The 25669-nt window shown below is 39.1% G+C and overlaps 1 protein-coding gene across 1 annotated transcript in view; it reads right to left on the bottom strand.

Moving 5' to 3' along the window:
- The window catches only part of DNAH6 (dynein axonemal heavy chain 6), a gene marked incomplete at both ends in the record, with an annotated part of 284256 nt that overhangs the window by 15393 nt on the left and 243194 nt on the right, over nucleotides 1-25669 (bottom strand). Inside the window, 6 exons of the mRNA XM_082852453.1 lie at nucleotides 7494-7615; nucleotides 8151-8270; nucleotides 13599-13737; nucleotides 17034-17180; nucleotides 17950-18038; nucleotides 21244-21404. Of these exons, the coding sequence (XP_082708579.1) occupies nucleotides 7494-7615; nucleotides 8151-8270; nucleotides 13599-13737; nucleotides 17034-17180; nucleotides 17950-18038; nucleotides 21244-21404 (778 nt within the window). The remainder of the gene's footprint in view (nucleotides 1-7493; nucleotides 7616-8150; nucleotides 8271-13598; nucleotides 13738-17033; nucleotides 17181-17949; nucleotides 18039-21243; nucleotides 21405-25669) is intronic.

The following is a 25669-nucleotide window of genomic DNA, read 5'->3' as shown; positions in this document are numbered from 1 at the left end:
ACTAAAAAGAGAATTACTATATGATCCAGCAAACCCACTCCTGGGCATATATCCAGACAAAACTATAATTCAAAAAGATACACGCACCCCTATGTTCATAGCAGCATTATTCACAAGAGCCAAGACATGAAAACAACCTAAATGTCTATTGACAAATGAATGGATAAAGAAGATGTGGTACATATATACAATGGAATACTACTCAGCCATAAAAAAGAATGAAATAATGCCATTTGCAGCAACATGGATGCAACTAGAGATTATCATACTAAGTGAAGTAAGTCAGAAAGAGAAAGACAAATACCACATGATATCACTTATATGTGGAATCTAAAATATGGCACAAATGAAACTATCTACAAAACACAGAGACTCACAGACATAGAGAGCAGAGGGGGTGGGGGGTGGGGGAGGGAAGGACTGGGAGTTTGGGATTAGCAGATGTAAACTATTATATATAGGATGGATAAACATTGGATAAAAAATGGATGGATAAACAAGGTCTTACTGTATAGCTCAGAGAACTAGATTCAATATCCTGTGATAAACCATAATGCAAAAGAATATAAAAAAAAGAATGTCTCTATGTGTATAACTGAGTCACTTTGCTGTACAGCACAGATGGACACAACATTGTAGATTAGCTATACTTCAATAAAAAAATAACGTTTTCTCAATTAGAAAAGTATTATGGGGAATTCCCTGGCGGTCCAGTGGTTAGGACTCCATGCTTTCACTGCCGAGGGCGTGGGTTCAATCCCTGGTTGGGGAATTAAGATCCTGCATGCCATGGGGTTCAGCCAAAAAAAAAAAAAATAGAGTGGTAGAATTTAGAAAAGTATTATAGCTTATTATTGAAAATTTAGAAAACACAGAGAAGTATAAAGAAAAATTATTCATGATCTTGCTTTTCAGAGATATTTATAACTTTAGTTTACCTCCCCCACCCCCGAACATTTTCTGTATATATGTGCATATAGTTTTAAATATTGAACCCATACAATTTATGTAGTATTTATTCTTTTTCAATTTCATGAACATTTTCTCACATCACTGAAAAATCTTCATGAGTCCTGTTTTAAGTGACTGATCCTCGCTGGTTTGAATGCACTATAATTAATATAGTTGTTTATTTACTTTTTGGATATTTCTATTTTCCAGATTTTTTTTAGAACTCTGTGAATAGAATATCTATATATGAATTTCATCCACTATCATTTACATTCTTTACATGATATATTACCAAAGGCATATTTTTAAACTGTGTATTATTACATTGATTTCTAACAACACTGTATCGACTTACACTTCCAACAATAGTGTATCAGAGGACCTGTCTTTCTGTCTTTGTAAGAATTGCTATCATTGCTTAAAAAATCCTTTCCAATTTGATGGGCAAAATAGGTTTTCATTGGTTTGCACTTCTTTGAGGATTAGTAGAGTTAAACATTTAAAAACTAAGTTCATTGGCTATCTGTATTGTCTTTATAAATTATTTATATATTTTGTACATTTTGAGTTTTAGTGTTTATTACTATTGATTTATAGGAGATAATTCTATAATAAAGATAACTATTTTCTATTTTTTTCTTGTTGTAAAATACACATAATATAAAATTTGCTATCTGCACTATTTTTAACTGTACAGTTCAGTGGTATTAAATACACTAATAATGTTGTCACCACCATTCATCTCCATAACTCTTTTCATCTTGGAAACCTGAAACTCTGTACCCATTAAACAATAACTCGTCATTTCGTTTCTCGCCAGCCTCTAGCAACCACCATCCTACTTTCTGTCTCCAAAATTTTGTCTACTCTAAATACCTCATATAAATGTAATTATGCAGTATTTTTCTTTATTTGACTGGTTTATTTCACTCAGTGTCATGTACTTAAGGTTCATCCATGCTGTGCAGAATTTCCTTCCTTTTGAAGGCTAATAATATTCCATTGTATGTATACACCATTTTTTTCCTATCCATTCATCCACTGATGGATACTTGGGTTGCTTCCATGTTTTAGCTATTGTGAATAATGCTGCTATGAGCATGGGTGCACAAATATCTTTTTTTGTCCCTTATTTCAATTCTTTTGTGTATATACCCAGAAGTGGAATTGCTGGATTATATGGTAAATCTAATTTTTTTTTTTAAGGAACTGCCATACTGTTTTCCACAGAGGCTGTACCATTTTACATTTCTCTTTGGAGGAATGTCTATTCAAGTCCTTTGACCATTTTTGAATTGGGTTGTTCGTTTTTTTGTTGTTGGGTTTTAGGAGTTCCCTATATACTCTGAATATTAATCCCTTATCAGATATATAATTTATGAATATTTTCTCCCATTCTGTGGGTTGCCTTTCTCTCTGTTGAATTAAAATGAAAAAATTAAAATAAAATAAACTTTCACGAAGTCCAATTTGTCTGTTTTTTTCTTTTGTTATTTCTGCCTTTGGTGTCATATCCAAGAAATCATTGCTAAATCTAATGTCATGAAGCTTTTTGTCCTATGTTTTCTTCTAAGAATTTTATATCTTTAGTTCTTTTTTTAAAAATGTCTTTATTGGAGTATAATTGCTTTACAATGTTGTGTTATTTTCTGCTGTATAACAAAGTGAATCAGCTATATGTATATATATATCCCCATATCTCCTCCCTCTTGCATCTCCCTCCCATCCTCCCTATCCCACCCCTCTAGGTGGTCACAAAGCACCGAGCTGATCTCCCTGTGCGATGTGGCTGCTTCCCACTAGCTATCTATTTTACATTTGGTAGTGTATATATGTCCATGCCACTCTCTCACTTCGTCCCAGCTTACCCTTCCCCCTCCCCGTGTCCTCAAGTCCATTCTCTATATCTGCATCTTTATTCCTGTCCTGCCCCTAGGTTCATCAGAACCTTTTTTTTTTTAGATTCCATATATATGTGTTAACATACGGTATTTGTTTTTCTCTTTCTGACTTACTTTACTCTGTATGACAGTCTCTAGGTCCATCCACTTCACTACAAATAACTCAATTTCATTTCTTTTTATGGCTGAGTAATATTCCATTGTATACATGTGCCACATCTTTTTTATCCATTCATCTGTCGATGGACACTTAGGTTGCTTCCATGTCCTGGCTGTTGTAAACAGAGCTGCAATGTACATTGTGGCACATGACTCTCTTTGAATTATGGTTTTCTCAGGGTATATGCCCAGTCGTGGGATGCTGGGTCGTATGGTAGTTCTATTTTTGGTTTGTTAAGGAACATCCATACTGTTCACCACAGTGGCTGTATCAATTTACATTCCCACCAATAGTGCAAGAGGGTTTCCTTTTCTCCACACCCCCTCCAGCATTTATTATTTGTAGATTTTTTTTTTTTTTTTTTTTTTTGCTGTACGCGGGCCTCTCACTGTTGTGGCCTCTCCTGCTGTGGAGCACAGGCTCCGGACGCGCAGGCTCAGCGGCCATGGCTCACGGGCCCAGCCGCTCCACAGCATGTGGGATCTTCCTGGACCGGGGCACGAACCCATGTCCCCTGCATCGGCAGGTGGACTCTCACCCACTGCTCCACCAGGGAAGCCCTGTTTGCAGATTTTTTGATGATGGCCATTCTGACCGGTGTGAGGTGATACCTCACTGTAGTTTTGATTTGCATTTCTCTAATGATTAGTGATGTTGAGCATCCTTTCATGTGTTTGTTGGCAATCTGTATATCTTCTTTGGAGAAATGTCTATTTAGGTCTTCTGCGCATTTTTGGATTGGGTTGTTTGTTTTTTGATATTGAGCTGCATGAGCTGCTTGTATATTTTGGAGATTAATCCTTTGTCAGTTGCTTCATTTGCACATATTTTATCCCATTCTGAGGGTTGTCTTTTCGTCTTGTTTATGGTTTCCTTTGCTGTGCAAAAGCTTTTAAGTTTCATTAGATCCCATTTGTTTATTTTTGTTTTTATTTCCATTTCTCTAGGAGGTGGGTCAAAAAGGATCCTGCTGTGATGTATGTCATAGAGTGTTCTGCCTATGTTTTCCTCTAAGAGTTTTATAGTGTCTGGCCTTACATTTAGGTCTTTAAGCCATTTTGAGTTTATTTTTGTGTATGGTGTTAGGTAAGGGTCCAACTTCATTCTTTTGCATGTGGATGTCCAGTTTTCCAAGTACTGTTTGTGGAAAAGACTGTCCTTTCCCCATTGAATGGTCTTGACACCCTTGTCAAAAATCATTTGACCATATATGTGAGGGTTTATTTCTGGGCTTTCTATTCTACTTCATCGGGCTATATGTCTGTCTTTATGCAGTACAAATGTTTTGATTACATTAGTTTTATTGATTTCAAATTTTATCCCATCGTAGTTGGAGAAGATAATTTGTATGATATTTATCTTTTTAAAATTATTGATACTTAATTTGTGGTCTAACATATGGTCTATTCTGGAAAGTGTCCCATGTGTGGACAGTTAACTTTTTCTGATTTTTTTTTTTTGTTGTTTCAAAGATGTTTTTCTTTGTCATTTAATTTTCTTATGACCTTTTGGATATACTCACGTGTTCTGGCTCTTTCTAATGTGATTTATTTTTCAATTGCTTTTTATACTTAGAAATTCCTTTTCCAAGGTCAATTAAATATTCTCAATTGTTCTAGTTTTTTTTTAAATTCAGAAACATGGTATCTTCTTATGTATATTTGTTGGAACCTCTTAGAGGTTTTCTTTATACCAGTCACAACACTCGTTATCCACTTACCTGAGAAAAGAGTTCAGAACCTGGGATTACAGATCTTGGTTGTAAAAGTTATATTTTACATAATAGATCTTCTTTCAAACATGACTTTTGACGTATTCATTGGGTCCTAAACACATATGTGACATTATCTACTTAATGTTATGGTTAAATAGTTTGGTTTCCTTGCTCAGTGCCAGTTGTTTAATATTATGACTTTTCCATTTTAGTTCTTGACTTCTTGGTTAGACAAGAGTCTTGAAACATTTAGCGCAGCCAGGCTCAATTTTCTTTACTAGTCTCTAGTACGCATCTATGTAAGTATAGTTTGCTGGTCTGAAGAAGGAATCATTTGTATCTTTTGCATTAAGTCTCTGTTGATGGCAAGAGGCAGAATTGTCTAACTTAAACCAGGTAAAGCAAAGAGAAGGGGTCTCTTGGCACATATAGCTGGGAAGAAGACACAAGTCATGTGGGTTTCAGGCATGGATGGATCTAGCACTCTCTCTCTTGTGCATATTTGGTTGTTTCTCTCATTCTTTCCTATGGCAGATGACCTTCTTCCATTTGGTAGGAAGAAGGGGTGGGGGGGTCAGGGATGAGGGCACAGAATGCTGCAGACATGCAGCATTGTAGCCAGTGATTCCAGAGGAAAGGCATTTTCCTCCCTCCTCCATCCTAGGATCTATATATCCTATAAAGGAACCTCATGCACCTAGTGTGGGCCATGTCCCTGCTCCTTGGACCAATTCCAGGGGCTGGGTGGTGTTGTGCTGCCTTTGGCCAGGCCTGAGTTACATGCCCACCTCTGTGAAGGTAGAGAGTGGTTGGAAGTTTTACCAGAATCTAATGGAATGAGGAAGGGGAAATTTTCCCAAAAGAAAGAGGTAGGGGATGTACTGTACCAGAAAAATGAAGGAAGGGAGGTTGGGAAGAAAAACATAACTTGGGGCTCACTACATGCCTACTGTCTCATTCTCAGTCATTCTGAACCAATGAAAACACAAAAAACTACATTCCCAGGTATATACTGCCAAGAGTGTTACCCCACCCAAAAGTCCTGTGCTTCTCACGGGATGCAGTGAGCAAACCATTTCCACATTCCTCTCTCCCTTCTCTCACCTCCACGCCCACCCACTCCAGAACAAGCAGTCAGATGATTGAATATTAACACTAGGTTTGGCCACCTGTTTTTTCTCCTGAAAGTAGAATCAGGAAAAATAAGATATGCTGACTCTTCACTGAATGGCAAAGCAATTTTTAGGGCAGAGAACATGACATAGGTCATGTCATGTTCTCTGAGAACATGATCATTGAGAATTTCCACTGTTGTTTTGCATGGATTCTTTGATATCTACGCAGACCTTACCCTCTAATTTGTCTCTAACTTGTAGGGGCCAAATTTAAGTTGAAAAGAAAGGGGATTCCCTTCAGCTTCGTGAGGCCAACCTAGTCTCCAACCTTTAGAGTATTCCAGGGCTCCAGGGACATACCTCTTTTCATGGCTTTGGTTCACCAAAGATGCCAGACTATGACAGATAATAAAACTGGAAGGGTGTGTAATGGCCCAGTCATGGGGGAGCCTTGATTGCCATGCTCAGGAGCTCGGACTACCCTTAGGTAATGCGTGTGGCATCAGAGGGTCTTGGGGGAGTAAAATTGTCCAGTTTGCTCTTTGGACGTACTGCTGTGGTCTGGTACTGTCATCTTGATGAACTGTACTTTTATTTTTTAATTTAATTTAATTTTTAAATTATTTTAAAAAATTGAGATATAGCTGATGTACAATATTACATAAGTTACAGGTGTAAAACAGAGTGATTCACAATTTTTAAAGTTATACTCCATTTACAGTTATTATAAAACGTTGGCTATATTCCCTGTGGTACAATATATCCTTGTAGCTTATTTATTTTATATGTAGTAGCTTATACCTCTTAATTCCCTACCCCTGTTTTGCCCCCCCCACTTGCCCTCTCTCCACTGGTAACCACTAGTTGATTCTCTACATCTGTGAGTCTGCTCCTGTTATATTTTTTTGTTATATTCACCAGTTTGTTGTATTTTCTATTTTTATTTTTTTTTATTATTTTGGCCATGCCATGTGGCTTGTGGGATCTTAGTTCCCTGACCAGGGATTGAACCCAGGCCCTTGGCAGTGAAAGTACAGAGTCCTAACCACTGGACTGCTGGGGAATTCCTGTTGTATTTTTTAGATTCCACATATAAGTGATGTTATACAGTATTTGTCTTTCTCTGTCTGACTTATTTCCCTTAGCATAATGCTCTCCAAGTCCATCCATGTTGTTGCAATGGTAAAATTGATAAACTGTGCTTTTAAAGAACAGTGTTTTGATTTCTCTGCCTTGGATATTTGCTATTGTAGTTTTATAACGTACTCATCTGGGGGGGGTCCATAAATCTTTGTGAAATATGTTACAAATATGCCCAGCATGGAGGGAGAAGTGCAAAAGAAAAAGGGCTGTCTGGATTATCATCCAAATCCCCATGTTGCAGGAGACTAGCAGGTAGATTATGGACTAAGCAGAGGCTGGAAGCTGAGGGGGTGGCTGCTGACAAGAAGATGAATGACGATCTTAGGATTCTGTGAAGGATCCAGAGGGAGCAGGCTAAATTGGAACCAGATGTTGAAATCGAGGTGAAACATTTATTTTATTTGTTTATTTAAGAAGATTATAACTTACAGAGCCAGTGAGGTGATTATTGATGTTTCAGGTTTATATACACAATATGAATATGTCTTTTAAGTAGAAAGGACACATACCTGGAAAACTAGGTTGGCATTTTCATGCATTCCAAATATTTCTGGGTCATCTATCAAAGGCAGGTTTTCAATGTAGTCTTTAAACTCTTGTAGGCTGTCAGCCAAGGGTGCAAAATAGATACCTGTTATTGAAAACACAGAAGGCAATATGTCTCAAATAGACGAGCTTTGAGCACTGCCAGGTTTGGTGCTTCTCTGTCTGTTCAGATGGTGGCTATAATCAACTGCCTCACAGAGAAACAGGAATGGTTTTTCCTCGCCTTCATCCCTGTGTCTAGTTTCTTTACCTTTTCTTGAGGCCTTTACATCTAATCAGTGTCCTAAACTTTCAGGGTGTTAACCTGCAGAACATTTCAAGGTTCTGAGTACCCAGGGATGTGCTACTGAGAGATGTGTTCCGAATTTATGGAACTTTGAAAACACACAGAATACCACCCACTTTAGAGCAGAAATAATTCAAAATGGTTATCGTACAATAGATATCTTTGTACTCTTACAACCAAAGCCGTTTTGAAGGTGGTCAAGCATGAGGATGGGAGGGTGTGGGGTCTGGGTTGTGAGGACTGGACACAGACAGCTCCTGGATGGAAAACTGAGAGATGCTGTCAACGACTTCTTGGAAAAAGTTGTTTTCCATGATATTGAAAAGTCACTCACCTGATTCAGAATATTTATAATCCTCTTGTAATGTTTCAGGAGAAAAAAATCTTTTCAAAACAGTACGAAGGCATCTTTGATCCCAGGTATCTGTAACTCTACCACCATATGTAATTTCACCTGAAAAGAAGTTTGCATTTAAAAACATTGTTTGCTTTTAATTGATATGCATACCCACATTCTAATAGGTTTATTTATTCACACATTTATTTGGTACTGAAAGTGGAAATAGCACATTGAGTTTCTTCTATTACCCCAACCCCAAAGATAATAAAAGTCAACTTTTAAAAAGCAGAAAAAAACCTAGTATATGTTCTCTCCCCTAATTATTTTGCTTTTCCCAAATAACTGATACTAAAGCCAGTGAGATCTGTTTACATATTTCTTTCTTCTTCCTGTGTTTTTTCTTCAAAAATATTGATTTTGGGTCTTATCCCATCATGGACTGTAGTACTCTAAAACAGACATACTTTCCATGAACCACTGCTTCTTTTGGGGGCCGATGAGCTAAATGAAACCAAAACATTTACAGCAAGCCATTCAAACTCTATACATACCTTATAAATCATTGATATTAAGTCAAGGAAGAAAGATAGATCCATAGTGAAGGAGACAAGTTGCCTCACAGAAATTATGTTATGGGGAACTACAATTTATTGGTATCCCATGTCTTTCCACAGAGAAATTATGCTCCATCATCATCCCCAAGTTACAAGTAGGAAAGTTATCTATTCTGCATTGGAATGATTGTACTGCTGGAGGATATAATTCCTTGGAAAAATTCCAGACCCATTGCTACAATTCATTATTCACCTCTGTAGTTTTCTGAAAAGGATTTTACTTATGATAACTGATATTGCCAACTTCTGAATCCTTTAAATGTTCATCCATTCTCATCTCCATCTCTTTCATTATGTCAAGAAGAATTTTTTAAAAATTCTTTTTCAAGCTGAGATGGTTGGTTGAGAGTAAGTTATTTGTGTTTGGAATCTCAGTAATTTATTTCTTCCAGGATAGTAGCGTCTTGGCTTGCACCTATCTTCCCTCTCCTGTTGAGGCACTTCTGGTCAGTCTTACTGGCTCAGCCACTTAGAGTGAGGACGTTGGGCAGTAAGTGCCAGAGCTGATGATCGAGTAACTGACTCCCTGTATTAGCAATTCTAAGAGGGAAGAAAGAGATGCTGCTGTACTTTCCTGAGAATACTCTTCAGTCACTCTCTGGGAAATCTTGCAACACAAAGTTGGGTTAAATCTTTGTGGTGGGTCCATCTAGCTTCAGACCAACTTGGATCCTGAGGGCTAGATGGGAATAAAAAGGTCAAGTTTCTTCAATTGCATCATGGTGTCTGGGAGAGGAGGGTGGCCGGAAAAATGCAGACTCCAATAATTAGTCACTGGTGAGAGGAAAATGTTGCCTTGAAGTGCATTATTCTAAAAAAAATTTCGGGGACTTCCCTGGCGGTCCAGTGGTTAAGACTTCATGCTTCTACTGTAGAGGGCCCGGGTTTGATCCCTGGTTGGGAAACTAAGATCCCACATGCCGTGCGGCACGGCCAAACAAATTTTTTTAAACAAAAATATTTATAGTTTGAGAAGTAGCACAGAAATAGTCACCTTAAAAATCATCAGACTTTGTGATTCTGCGTCCAGATTTAGTGTTATGTTTTTCTTGGATCTAAGTGAGTAAACCAGGAACTCGAATAATTTGATTCAGGGTAGATGACTCACTTTTAGGCTTACTTTTAGGACGGAGTCTTCTGGGTTTAGAAGACAGATGTTGGGAGGGGGCGTCTACCATTCACGTCCACCACCTGTCCTGGCCCAGGCATCACAGTTCCTGAGGGTCTCGTTGCAAATCCTGATGTGGTGTCTTCCCCTTCCCTTCCATGCTTGTCCCTGTGGGCTGGCTCAGGGGTGGTCCGACACAAACTGGATAGGCCTTAGGTCTGGCTCTGTCTTTGCCCACTTTGAGCTCAGAGCTGTCTCTTGGACTTAGGCATCACTGTAGCTTACTCTATAAAATTTTAAGAACCGTCCCCCACCCCCTCCAACCCCAAATACCTTCCCATATTTAAAGCCTCCTTAATCTTTCTCTGTTTATTCTCTCCTGTCTAGTCTCCCCCTTGGTGTTGCTGTATCCCCTTGTTCAATTCTTCACCTTGCTGTTGTTATAGCTTTATAAGTGGTTGCACCTGTTCCCAGCCTAAAAGACTATAATTGCCAACCGTTACTTATAAGGTAGAGCCCAAATTTATTAACAACACACACAGGCTTTCAAGATGTGCCCGCAGATCACCTTTTGTTTTTAGTTTTGTTGAAGATAAAGCTTTCCTCCATATACATCTCCTCTTTATACTCTGCTCTGGCGCTCATGAACTACTCACAGTGTCTACAGGCATGCCACATCCCGACACTGCTGGGCTTTACCATCACTGTTCTCTCTGCCAGTGTGCTCTCCTGTCTCTTCTCTCCTGCTGAGCCCACCCCACCATCCAGTGCCCCACTCAACCATTGCCCCCTTGGCGGAGATTTCCCAGATTCCTCCAGGTAGCGTTATTTGCTCCTTCTGAATTCCCACAGCATTGTCCACACACTTCTATTTGGGTAGTTGTCATACCATATTCTAATTTATTTATTATCTCCATCCCATGAGTTTTTGGTAGGCAGGGACTACATCATCTTTGTATTTCCAGCATTTAGCACAGTGGTACTAACCTGGATTTTCTGGATTAATCCATAAATGACTGCCTAAAATCCCACCACAAGCAAATATCATTGCCTGGATAAAGCATTGCCTTTTTTTCTCCTATTGTTTTTTCTCCTATTGCGCCTTTGTTAAAAATAAATTGACCAGGGACTTCCCTGGTGGTGCAGTGGTTAAGAATCCGCCTGCCAATGCAGGGGACACAGTTTAGGGCCCTGGCCCGGGAAAATCCCACACGCCTTGGAGCAACTAAGCCCGTGCGCCACAACTACTGAGCCTGTGCTCTAGAGCCCGCGAGCCACAACTACTGAGCCCATGTGCCACAACTACTGAAGCCTGCGTGCCTAGAGCCCATGCTCCGCAACAAGAGAAGCCACCACAGTGAGAAACCCATGCACCGCGACAATGTGTAGGCCACGCTTGCCGCAACTAGAGAAAGCATGCGTGCAGCAAAAGAGACCCAACACAGACAAAAATAAATACATAAATAAATTATTAAAAAAATAAATTAACCATAAATATAAGGGTTTATTTCTGGATTCTCAATTCTGTTCCATTGATTATATGTCTATCCTTATGCCAGTACCATATTGTTTTTTTTTAAAAATTGAATGTAGTTGATTTACAATATTGTGTTAGTTTCAGGTGTACAGCAGTGATTCGCTAACACATATATGTTTATATATCTATATATCTTTTTCTGATTCTTTTCCTTTATAGTTTATTACAAGATATTGAATATAGTTCCCTGTACTATACAGTAAGTCCTTGTTGTCTCACACTGTCTTGATTATTGTAGCTTTGTATAACTTTTGAAATTGGGAAATGTAACTCTTCTGACTTCATTCTGTTTTTTCAGGATTGTTTTTGCTCTTTGGAGCCCTTTGCATTTCCATCCAAATGTAATCAGCTTGCCAATTTCAGCAACAGTGTCAGCTGAGATTTTGATAGGGATTGTGTTAAATCTACAGATCGGTGTGGGGATTATCGCCACTTTCACAATATTGTGTCTCTCAATCCACGAGCACGTCATGTCTCTTCTATTTAGATTAATTTTCTTTGGCAGTGCTTTGCAGGTTTCAGTGCACAAATCTGCACTTCTTTTGATAAATTTATCCTTAAGTAGTTTATTCTTTTTGATGTTATCATAAATAGAATTAAAAGTATTTTCTAATTGTTCATTGCCAGTATATAGAAATGCAGTTGATTTTTGTGTATTGACTTTGTATCCTACAACCTTGCCAAACTCATTTGTTACTTCCAGTTTGTGTGTGTGTGTGTGTGTGTGTGTGTGGTGTGTGTGTGTGTGTGCGTGTGTGTGAATTCCTTAGGATTTTCTGCATGCAAGATCTTGTCATCTGCAAATAAAGATAGGTTTACTTCTTCCATGCTAATCTGGATGTCTTTGATTTCTTTTCCTTGTCTAATTTCCCTGGCTGGAACCTTCAGCACAACACTGAATAGTAGTGATGAGAGCAGATACATCTTTGTCTCATTCCTTTCTATCCTTTTCAAAACACAGTTACGGGCTTCCCTGGTGGCGCAGTGGTTGAGAGTCCGCCTGCCAATGCAGGGGACATGGGTTCTTGTCCCGGTCCGGGAAGATCCCACATGTCGTGGAGTGGCTAGGCCCGTGAGCCATGGCCGCTGAGCCTGAGCTCTGCAACGGGAGAGGCCACAACAGTGAGAGGCTCGCGTACCGCAAAAAAAACAAAACAAAAAAACCAGAACACCGTTACTTCCACAGCAGTAGAAGTTTAGGTAACCAGAAAGGTCAAGTGTTCTAGGAGAGAAGGAAGGGAGAGAAAAGCTAGGAAGCAGAAAATTCAGGGTACATAGAGGGTGCCAGAGAAGAATTCTGCCTAACTCACTGTTATGTTAAGCAATGTTGGCCACACAGGAGTGGCTGAGAGCAGGAGTACAAGGTAGCTTCCCAGGTTCCATGCCTACTTCTCTTGGTCCACCCTGGGGATGGGTCCTCATGCATTTCCATACTGTTTCGCTGCCCTTCACTCAAACATGCTCCAAGGTGTCACATGCTGTTCAAGGCTCTAGATCAGCTGATACCTCTCTGCTGTTCCCCATTTCCCTTGCTCACCAATGAAAACCATCCATTCCCATTCTGCTCTCTCCCTCCCTCACCTCCCAGTGGGAATCTGTTCTTCATTATATGGGTCTACATGGTCTAAATTGTATCTGATTTTGGCAGTAAGATCTCATTTGGCCACAATTCATATTTGTTAAAAATCGTAATTCCTGAAATAGTTTTTCCTTTTTCATAAGTACACCTAACTCAACAGGTCTCGACTAGTCAATCATGTTTCGATTCTTTGAATTTAAGAGCACAGACTCTGGAGGCTGGACTGCCTGCCTTTAAATCTTGGCTTCACCCTTGTTCTTCAGGTTCCTCGTGTGTAAAATAGGGATATAATAGTTTTCACCTTATAGGGTTGTTGTGAGGATTAAATCTGCTAATTCATGGGACATGCTTAAAACATGCTTAGCATGTAGCAAGAGCTATCTAAGTTTTTGCTATTATTATTTGGGAAAACATTCATCCCATTTCCTATGTGTAAATATTCTTATGATATTCTTATCATGGTCTTATCTTCTCAAAGGCAGTATCAGAAGTCATCACCACCGTCACCAAAGGCTTGGGAGGACATCATTTTGGTATAAGCCAGGTGGGCGTAAACCAACAACTGTGTGGTGTACAGCTGGACATCAGATGTGGGCATACTGACCAGTGATGTAAATCAATGCATCCCAGGGAATCTTTCCTTTTTGACAGTAAAGGTTGAGGTTCAGTAAAGCACATTCCCTGTCACTGTCATTAAATTCATAGCAGATATTCCAACCAAGAGGGCCGAACTTTTTTCTCTCCTAGAATAGAAAATGAAAATGGTCTTAAAGTTTGATAAAATTAATGGTGTAAAATACTGAAAACTAAAAGGTTTCTGTTGAAGTTGAGCATCCTAATTGTGCAAAATCGGTTAAAATCATGACATTCAACTTGAGCCAGGCTTTCAGTTTGGCTGTCACCAAACAGGGCAGGCACCTCTTCCTCCAACACTGGCCTTTTGCCAATTTCCCCAAAGAAAATTTGATATTATGAGAAATGTGAAAATGTGATAGACTTGTCAAAAGAACATTTGTTCTTCATGGTAAAGTAAAATATTTCTCCATCAAAATAGGGAAAACTCCCACCTAGAGTCTTTTGGCATAAAAATATTGACACTAGTCACCCATCTGGTGGAGAGAGCTGCCCCCAACTCTTCTAAGAAGTCTGTCTATCACCCAGGCTTTTCAGTCATGCTTGATGTGCTGTTTACATGCTGACTTCTCTATAGTGGCCTTTTTTTTTTAAACTGATACCCAGAATCTCAATTCTTGTTTCATAACTCCCCATAGTGAAATCTTTCCCTTTCTTTGTTATCTCCCTATCTCACCTAATTTCTTAATTCTAAACTATTGATTGTATCAGATGATTGGTCCCACGTTCCCTCCTCTTTTCTTAAATTTATTTTTTTATTTAAAAATTTTTAAAATTATTATTACTTTTAAAATTTATTTATTTTTGGCTGCATTGGGTCTTCATTGCTGCATGTGGGCTTTCTCTAGTTGCCGTGAGTGGTGGCTACTCTTCGTTGCAGTGCGTGGGCTTCTCATTTTGGTGGCTTCTCTTGTGCAGCAAGGGCTCTAGGTGCGCGGGCTTCAGTAGTTGTGGCACATGGGCTCAGTAGTTGTGGCTCATGGGCTCTAGAGCGTAGGCTCAGTAGTTGTGGAGCATGGGCTTAGATACTCCACAGCATGTGGGATCTTCCTGGACCAGGGCTCAAAACCATGTCCCCTGCATTGGCAGACAGATTCTTAATCACTGTGCCACCAGGGAGGTCCCTTTAAATTTATTTTTTAATTTTTATACAATTTTTAAAGGTTACACTCCATTTACAATTGTTACAAAATATTGGCTATATTCCCTGTGTTGTACAATACATCCTTGAGCCTGTCTTACACCCAATAAGTTGTACCTCCCCCTCTGCCACCCCAGATAGCTTCCCCACCCCATAACCACTACTTTGTTCTCTGTATCTGTGAGTCTGCTTCTTTTCTGTTATATTCACTAGTTTGTTGTATTTTTTTATTTTTATTTTTAATTTATTTTTTGTAATTAAATCTTTATTTATTTATTTATTTGGTTGCACTGGGTCTTAGTTGCAGCAGGCAGGCTCCTTAGTTGCGGCATGTGGGCTCCTTAGTTGTGGCATGAGAACTCTTACTTGCGGCATGCATGTGGGATCTAGTTCCCTGACCAGGGATCGAACCCCGGCTCCCTGCATTGGGAGTGCGGAGCCTTAACACTGAGCCACCAGGGAAGTCTCTGTTGTATTTTTTTTTTTGCGGTATGCGGGCATCTCACTCTTGTGGCCTCTCCCGTTGCGGAGCACAGGCTCTGGATGCGCAGGGCCAGCGACCATGGCTCACGGGCCCAGCCGCTCCGTGGCATGTGGGATCTTCCCTGACCGGGGCACAAACCCGTGTCCCCTGCATCGGCAGTTGGGCTCTCAACCACTGTGCCACCAGGGAAGCCCTCTGTTGTATTTTTTTAAATAACTTTTTTTAATAACTTTTTAAAACAGATTTATTATTTATTTATTTATTTATTTTTGGCTGTGTCGGGCCTTAGTTGCAGCACACGGGCTTCTCTCTAGTTGTGGCATGAGGGTTTTCTCTCTCTAGTTGTGGCGCTCAGGCTCCAGGGCCCGTGGGCTCTGTAGTTGTGGTGAGTGGGGTCCAGAGAGCGTGGGCTCTGTAGTTTGTGGCACGCAAGCTCTCTAGCTGAGGTGTGTGAGCTCAGTAGTTGTGGTGTGCAGGCTTAGTTGCCCCTGTGGCATGTGGGATCTTAGTTCCCCGACCAGGGATCGAACTGGCGTCCCCTGCATTGCTAGGCAGATTCTTTACCACTGGACCACCAGGGAAGTCCCTGTTGTATTTTTTAGATTCCACATGTAAAGTGATATCGTATAGTGTTTGTCCTTCCTTTCTCTGCCTGACATTTCACTTAGCGTAATACCCTCCAAGTCCATCCATGTTGCTGCAAATGGCAAAATTTCATTCATTTTTATGGCTGATTAGTATTCCATTGTATATATATACCACATCTTTTTTATCCATTCATCTGTTGAGGGACACTTAGGTTGGTCTATATCTTGGCAACTGTACCATGTTTCCTCCTCTCCATCTCAAAATTTCCCTAAATCTTAAACCATCCCTCATCTCAGCTGCTTTTGTTAATAGAACAAAGGCCTCCCACTGGGAGCCCCAATCCCAGCCTCTCTGATCTCCTCTAGGACCTTGTTTACTTATTTATCCCACATTTTGCATCTTTAATCTTTGTTTCTTCTCTACTGATTCTTCATCTGCAGACCACACACATTTGAAAACCAGGCAGCCTGTCTAATCAAGACCCCATACAGAGATATGGAGCTGGAGTCAGAATCTTTCTGGTACAAGGGCCACAGAATGGGCACCAGATCAGGGCAGTGAGGTCTGAACAGAGGGGGAAAGGAGTGCCCAGTAGGAGGCCACAGGATGGGCACCAGATCAGGGCAGTGAGGTCTGAACAGAGGGGGAAAGGAGTGCCCAGTTGAAGGCCACTTTTCAGGGGACTTGGAGCTCTAATCACAGGGAGGAAGCTGTTAAGGGTCTAAGCCCACTCCAACAGGAGCAGGTGAGAGTGAAATTATTGTAAGAAAAATGAAGACTTGCCGACTGACAAGATATATATGTATAAAGGAGGAAGAATAAAAATAATCCTGAAACAGTGTAGGTGATTGAGAGAATGGGGCCACTGATTTCAGGAGCAGACTCTGGAAGGGAAGCAGATTTTGTGAGTGAAGCACAGCTGTGGAGATCAATTTCGTGCTCTTGAATTTGACCTACTGCATTCAACCAGGAGATGGTGCTCGGTCAGAGCAGAGCTGGGAGGCAAAGCTGTGAGATACAGAGGCAAGGGATGTACAGAGATCAGGGACTGAGTTGAAACAACTTGGGTTCAGACAGAACAGGGCCCTCAGCATTTCACAATGCCATTTGTAAGCTTTTATTTAATTCTTTTTATTGATTTATTTTTAACCTAATACACTTCTTGTCTCTATTAAAATACAAATTGAGTGTACCTGAACAATTGCATGGAAGAAACACATGCCGAATATTATTTGTCTCCATTTTCTTCCAAGTATGTTTTCTTCAAAAAATGAAGGTGTCATTTCGGTAAATGCTCGTCTGATATTTGCACGTAAACCTTTTGGAGGCTCATTGGTTACCTGTAGAGACACCCGCGGCAGAGAGGGTGGTTGTACAGATACGCGTTATTTCCGAATAACACAAATAGGCTGAAGCCAGTGAGGGGACGTAAATAACCAATGCCTGGGAGGCGTTCCTGCCCTGTTTGCGCCTGCTGTGTATCTTGCTCGGCCTCAGTCTCTGGAGAATAGGGGGTCCTCAGACCTATAGTGTGTGAACCACCTCAACAAGAACCTCAGACACTTCCATTTGGGGTCCATTTCTCTAAACATGGACCAGAAAGGATGCTCAGGCTTTCTGCACTGGATTTTCTGGTCATCTCGACATACGGCATCACCCCACACTTTGCCTTGATGGTACAGGGCAGACAGGGAAGAGGCATCCCTGGTTCCTGAGTGATCATTCATATGCAGAGGCTTCCCATATACTGGAAACTTCCAGCCTTGCAATCCAGCAACCATACCCCCTGTGGGCCTTCCTGTTTCCCAAGTGCTGAAACATTCTCTTAACTCTGGGAGGGGTTCTGTACTCATTCCTCTGCATCCTTGACGTTTTCTTATAGAGGGGAAGAGTAGAGGTGTTGAACGACCAGCAGCACTAGGGCACGTAAGGATGGGCAATGGCCTGGGAAATTCTTTCCCCGCTCACTCTCCGGTGAAGGGACACCGACTCCCGCTTCCCCACCTGGGCCACCCGGACTCTGACACAACCTGGCACAAGCCTGGGCTTCCTGGACCCGCTCGGCGAACACCCTGAGGCCAATCATGTTACAGGCCAACCATACGTTACCTTGACAGAATTTTGAAGAACTGTAACAGGAAATGTATTACTAGGCATGGAACTTAAAAAAAGTCGAAATGTGTCCTTGATAACAATATCTGTTTAAAACAAAGACAAAACGACAAAAAAGGAAAATGCATACCTCTTAGTAACACTTTTCTGTAAGAAATAATTATTATAGCATAGCAAAAAAAAATATGCTGTAAATTCTGTTTAAAGACTAGGTTTTCTATTTTAAGTATTTTATGTTGTAACATCTTCTAGAATGGAGGTGAGGGGACTCTTTACAGAAGCTCTTCACACAAGTCAGTTTGGCAGTCTAGAGGCTGGCACATTTGAGTAAAGAAATTACTCAATTATTTTCTCAATTATTCAGTTTAATTTCACGTTAATTTTCAATACATGATAGAGATGCTAAGGGCCTTTCCTCTGAAATTGGGAAAATTTTCAATTGTAAGAGAGGACAGTTACTACATTTACGCTCAAGAAGGGGTTTTAGGTTTTGTTTGTTTTTATTTATTTTTAATTTTTTTAGCCATTCAATTTAAGGAAAATTGCGTGAACATGGCCAGAAAGCCCTCTGGAGAAAAAAGAAATTTGTCCCTTCTGCAGAGATGTTGCAAAGGGAGCTCAGGGAGCAGGGAAACGGAGAGACCTCACATACAGCATCAAGAAGTTAAGTCAATATACGCTTCCTTTCTGAGCTGTGGACAGAGAACCTAAGAAAGAACAAGCTCCATTCCAGGTTCAAAAGGCCAAAGCAGAGCTGGGAAAATCATTGATCGCATCACAGGAAGACACAGGCATCATCGAAGGAGGCCTTTCTTGGCATTGGTCTCTAAGTACAAGTGACGGTGTTTCTCCGACACTCTCGGCTTGCTCCCTCCGAGGCAGGACCCGGGCACTAGCTGTTCCTTCTACCTGAATGCTCTTCCTTTAGACTCTCTTACTTTCTTCAAGTGTTGGTCAAATGCCACCTTCTCAAAGAGGTCTATCTAGACGACCCCATTTAAAACTGCTATCCACCCTTCTTCCTCACCCCCATTCCATCCCAACCTTCCTGTTTCTCCTTACTTTCTTTTAATTTTTTCCAAAGCACCGAACACATTCTATCATACCTTATAAATTACTTATTTGTTATGTAGTTTGTTTATTGTCTCTCTCCCCTCACTAGCATGTAAGCTCAATGAGGGCAGATGACTATGGTTATTTTGTTCACCAACATACTCTAAGCATCTAGAACAATGCATGGTATGCGGTAGGTTCTCGAATATTTATTAAATGAATGACTGCAGATTAAAGCTGAATTTATGCTTCTTGGTTTGGTAATCTAAATTCATTGAGCTATATTAAATAGCTAAAATTTAAAGTTAATTCTAGTACAATTCTAGAACAGCACTAAAGTTGCTTGTATGGTAAAAACTATTAGGCATAAGTCAAAATCATCAAAGTCTTAGGGCTAATGATTTCATTAACCAAAAGAACCAAAGAGTGAAAAAGGCCAGATTTAGAGAAGCATTTTTTTAAAGTAGCTTTTCTCTTATAATTGCAAAAGCATCAAGAATCTTAACTTTCATAGACGTCATAGAAGTTTAGGGCTGGAATGGAATTAGAAATCATCTTAGTTGTGGGACTTCTAGCAATGACGCTATGCAGTCATTTTATTGCAGGGGAAACTGAGGTCCAGAGAAGAGGCGTGATATGTACATTCAGGAAGTGGTGGGGGTGAAACTCTAATCAGGTCTTAGAATTTCAAGCCCAGAGGGTTTTTTTCTTCCTCTCTCTCTTTTTTCTTTCATTCACTTTCTCTTTTCAGTTTATTACCTGAATGTTTTTTTTTTTTTCTGGTTCAAGTTAAACATTAGAACTCAAATGGTTAAGTTAATAAACAATTGTAACGAGGGCCAGGAGAGCATTTTTCTATCCACTTAAACACTTAAAATCCATCAACACCTTCGCTGGCTTCCATAGCCCATCCAGCCGCCTTGAAGGTCTGGCACTCTTGTCCAGGTCATTGTGAAGCTGAACTACAGGTCCATACTTGGAAGGCTCACACAGTACCACTGCAGCAAACTGCTTTTTAGATGACTTCCCAGCATTTTTTTTCCCTAATTATAATCCTAATCAGGATTAGGAACAGTGGTAAAGAACTTCTTGTCATTTTTCTTTAATTATGTAAATAGAAATAAGCCACAGGCCCAGCGGGAAGCAAGCCATCTCTTATTTGCATCGCAAAGAGTGGAAAGAGTGGAGATTCTGGATGGCAGGAAAGAGTGGAGATTCTGGATGGTAGATGCTAATGACTATCTATCCTTGATGGAAGCAGCCTGCAGAAGACAGGGCAGGGGATACCCAGGGAATGAGGGGCCTTCTAGGGGAAGGCTGCTAAGCCCTGGTTGTGGCTTGGTAACCAGTGCAGGCTGGCCGCACTGTAAAGGAGCATCTCTTCAAACTTAATAGGTAGCAATGAGGAAAGTCACATGCAAGATGATGTGCATATCTCTCACCTTCCTAGAAAGCCCTCTGTGGTCAGGGCAAAAAGGAGGACCCCAGAGAAAGGGCCCTGGATATCCCAGGCTGGGTATCCTCCTTCATGGCTTCCAGGGAGAGTGGTAAAGTGGGGTGCACACAGCTTATTACCAATAATACAGTTCCTAAGGTTTCAACTGTTTTTACACTATTATATAAAAATGAGTAGATTCTAAGTCCACTTCTTCTCTCTTTGCAGTCCGTTATATTTTCTTGAGTGGGAAAGAAGGTGGTGATATTATAGTTAGTGGTGGCAACCATGACTCATGCTGGGCACCCCCATGAGTGTGTGTGTGTGTGTGTGTGTGTGTGTGTGTGTGTGACTATGAGACACATGTGAAGGTTGATTGTCATGTGGGTTACAGAGGATAAAAAGTGGTAAAACACTACTCTGAGAATTGGTTCTAATTTGAACCTTGTTCCTGAACTTCTCTCATTCTGTAGCGAAAGATTTAATTTCCTTGTTTTGTCCTAAGTCCAGTTTCTATTTCTTTTCATCATGCCTAGATATAATTTAGTTTGAATTCGAATGGTCTCCCATAGAAGGCAACATGAAACAGAAATGATCCAGGGGATCATACCTTCAGCTTGGAGTCTGAACATCTTTATTTGAATCTGGGTTGTGTAACTTAACTACACCCCTCTAGATCTCAAATTTCTCCTTTTTAATATGGGTAAAACAATGCCAACAATAAATAATTATTACAAGGATTGGATTCAATAAGAAAGGCCACGCAAAAAAGGTATTATACAAATGCTATGTGCTCCACATACTTGAATCTGTGAAGGTTTTAATTAGCTCCTCCATTGCCAACATCCAAGAAACAGCAAGATGGCAGTTTTGCAAAAATACCCAGTTTCCTGATTTCATTGCATCTTTGATCATTCTTTCAGCAATCGGTCCTTGTCCTTGCCCCAGGGAAATTGACTGCACCCTGAATTGAACAACAACAACAATGAAATGCTGTTTTATATTATTTTTAAGCAATGCAAGTATCAAGAAATGTAAATATGGTAGGCTCTTGCCTAGCATATGCACGCATTTCAAATCCTCATTCTGATAGATGTGCCAATGTTTTTTCTTATTTTCTTGTTTTTAAAAATAGGTTTTACTATAACACACAGAAGTGCAAAAAACAAATTTATGGTTCTTTGAATTATCTCAGATAAACATCTGTGGTTGAAAAGAGAACTTTGCCAACACTCCAGGGACATTTCTCCTATGCCCCTTTCTACTCCAATCATTTTCCCTTCCTCCATCCTGAAGGTATCCATGGTCCTGATTCCAACGCTATAGGTCAGTTTTTAAAAACACTTTTGAAAAATTGAAGTGTAACATATTTACAAAAGTACACAAATCATTAGTGTACGGCTTAATGAGTTCTCCTAAAAGGGAATGTACGCATGTAGCACCATATAGGGCAAAAAAAAAAAAAAAAAGAACATTACTAGCACCCTCCCAATCAGTATCCTTCCTTATTCTCAAAGGCAACAACTATTTTGAATTCTAACACCATAGATTAATTTTGCTTGTTTTTGAATTTATATAAATGGAATCAAATAGCATATATATTTTTATATTTGGTCTATTTCGATCAACAATATTTCTTTAGATTAATTCATATTATTGTGTGTCATTGTAGTTCATTTTCATTGCTGAATAATATTCCACTGTGTGCTTATATCCCAATTCATTCATCCATTCTGCTCTTGATGGACATTTGGGTTATTTCTGGTTCTTAGTTGTTGCAAACCATGCTGCCATAAACATTCCATAGATGTCTCTTGATATACATGTACTCTGTTTTTATAAAAAAATTATTTTAATTTGTTTATTTTTGGCTGCGTTGGGTCTAAGTTGCTGTGTGTGGCTTTCCCTAGTTGCAGCAAGTGGGGGTTACTCTTCATTGTGGTGTGCGGGCTTCTAATTGTGGTGGTTTCTTTTGTTGTGGAGCACGGGCTCTAGGTGCATGGGCTTCAGTAGTTGTGGTGCATGGGCCCAGTAGTTGTGCCTTGCAGATTCTAGAGCACAGGCTCAGAAGTCGTGGCACATGGGCTTAGTTGCTCTGTGGCATGTGGGATCTTCCTGGACCAGGGATCAAACCTGTGTCCCCTGCATTGGCAGGTGGATTCTTAACCACTGCGCCACCAGGCAAGTCCATACATGTGTATACCGTTTTGTTGTGTATATCCCTAGGAATGGAACTGCTGTTTGACAGAGTATGTGTATGTTTAACTTTTTTTATAATATCAAACTGTTTTTCAAAGTGATGCCACCATTCCACACACCTACCAGCAATAGATGAGCGTACTTGTTTTTTCCACATCCTTGCTGACACCTGGTGGATATATAATGGTATCTCACTGAGGTTTTAAATTGTTTCCTCTTTACATAGGTTTACTTATTCGACTTTGGCTATTCCCTTTTATATCCCTCCCCTCTTTTTTTCTACTGGTTCACTTGTATTTTTCTTATTGATTTCTGAGAGTTCTTTACATTGGATATAAACCCTTTGTTATTATTTATTTATTTTTATTGTCTCCATAGTTTTGCCTTTTCCAGAATGTCATATACTTGGAATCATACAGTATATAGCCTTTTCAGATTGGCTTCTTTCACTTAGTAATATGCATTTCATGGCTTGATAGCTCATTTCTTTTGAGTACTGAATAGTATTCCATTGTATAGATATATCATGGTTTATTTATCCATTCATGTACTAAAGGACATCTATGTTGCTTCCCAGTTTTGGCAATTATGAATAAAGCTGCTATAAACATCCTTGTGTAAAGTAGGTTCTTGTGTGAACATAAGTTTTCAACTCTTTTGGGTAAGTACCAGATTGCTGGCTCATATAAGAGTATGTTTAGTTTTGTAAGAAAACACCAAACTGTCTTCCAAAGTGGCTGTACCATCTTGAATTCTCACCAGCAATGAATGGGAGTTCCTGTTGCTAGTATGCATTAATACAACCTATTTCATGTCCAGTAACCTTGCTAAATCCATTAAATAATTTTAAGATACCATTTATCAGAGTAGAAGAATGTCTTATTTCTGGTTTTCTCTTTTTAAGAAATGATTTCCAGATTCTTAGTTTACTGGGACTTTTCCCCCCATGAATGCATGTTGAATTTTAACAAATGCTCTTTCTGTGTCTATTTAAATAATAGTTTTCTTCTTTTTTAAAAGGATTTCTCTCCTTTATTCTTTTAATGTGATGAATTAGTTTTCAATATTTTAACCATCCTTACATTACTGAAATAAACCCAGCATTGTGGGAAGGTTTTTTGTAATGAATTCAATTAACTATTATTGGACTATTTAGATATTCTGATTATTCTCAGTTTCTTTTAAAGTTGTGTTTTTGGAAGAATTTTTCCATTTCATTAAAATTTTCAAATTCATTGGCAAAATTAAAAAAAAGTAACATGCTCTTATGACCATTTTAATGTCTGCTGGTCTGTAGTGATATTCTCTTATTCATTCATGATACAATTTTTTTGGATCTCTTTCTCTCTCTCTCTCTGTCTGTCTCTCTCAGTAGTTTCAGCAGAGATTTATATTTTATTAAACTTTTCAAAAAAAAACTTCTGTTCTTTTAGATCTTGTCCATCGAATGTGTATTTTCTATGTCACTAATTTCTACTCTTAGCTTATTATTTTTTCCTTCTGTTAGAGTTTAATAATTAAGTTTCAGATTGCCTAATTATTCTTAGTGGGAATATTAGCTTGACATTTCTGAAACCAGAAGTTATTAAACATGCATAAATTTACTGTTAGGTGCCTCATTTCTAAACCTTAATGGTTTTTGATATGTTACACTGTTTTTGTCATTTACTTCCACTTATTGGACAATTGCTGTTATGATTTCCCTTGAACAGACAGATTGTTCAGAGGACATTTTTTTCTTTTCCAAATATTAAAAAAATTAAGATTGATTTCTAAGATTTACTGTGGGCAGAGAATGTTTGTCATCTTTTTGAAATACGTGTCTTTTTCAGAACATGGTTAATTCTTATAAATGTTCCTTATGTACTTAAGATCTTGCATTTGTTCTATTTGTTGAGTGTAAAGAGCAAGGTTGTTAATTTCATTAATTCATTGTCGAAATATTTTATATCCTTACCAATTTTGCAAATCTTATGTGCTTCACAGTAGTTATCATTATAGATGTGTTAAAAATTTCCACATTAATGTTGATTTACCAGTTTCTCCTTGTATCAATTTCTCCAGTTGTTGCTTTACATATTTCAAGCTTTGTTAGTTGTTTACAATTGGTGTTTCTTCTTTGTGTTTTTTTTTCTTGTATATCATATATTCCCCTCTTTATCTCTAATATGTATATATCTTTCCTCAAACTTGATTTCGTGATATGCATTGGAACTGTTAACAGCTTTCTTTTGGTTAGTATTTGCATAGTATATCTTTTGCATCTCTATTTTCTATCTTCCTGTGCTGTTTTTGTGTTGCATTTACATTTTCTAAGTAGTATAGAATTGAATGTTGTTTTGAAAATCCAGTTTGATTTTCTTTATCTTTTCACAGGTGAGATATTTACTCTTATTTAGGTATCGGTTGGCCAAAAAGTTGGTTCGGGTTTTCATAACATGGAAAACCCGAACGAACTTTTTGGCCAACTAAATATTTGGATTAATTTCTACTCTTTCGTTTGACTTTTTAGTTTACTATGTTTTATCTTTGAATTTTTTTCTTCTTCTCTCCTATCTAATGTTGGATTAAAATTTGCATTGTATATTCTTTTGTCCCTCTGCTGGCTTGGAAGCTATACATTATATATTATTTCAGTATTTTCCCTTAAAATTTCAACATACTCATTCAGCTACAAATTTTCCTACAGCAATATAGAGCTCTTCTGTACTTCTTTTTTCCTCCTGAATACATCAGGAACTTAGCACGCATTAACTACTATTAACACCCCTCTCCATTCTCTGATTGCTGTCTTGAATTGTTTTACCTTTAATAATTCCTATGAAATATTTAAGACATACAAAAGTTATAAAGTTAATATTTACAATAAGTATCCAAGTACCCGCAACCCAGCTTAAGAAGTAAAACATTATCTACATGATATAAGTCTGCAGCGTGTCCCTCCCTGTTCACTTCTTTCATTACCCAAACTTCACCTCCCAAGGTCACTACTGTCCTGGTTTTAGTATAACTTCCCTATTTTTCTTTATA

The sequence above is a fragment of the Leucopleurus acutus genome, assembly GCF_964270905.1.
Source record: "Leucopleurus acutus genome assembly, chromosome: 12".
Taxonomy (NCBI): domain Eukaryota; kingdom Metazoa; phylum Chordata; class Mammalia; order Artiodactyla; family Delphinidae; genus Leucopleurus; species Leucopleurus acutus.
This window is presented reverse-complemented; position numbering and strand designations above follow the sequence as displayed.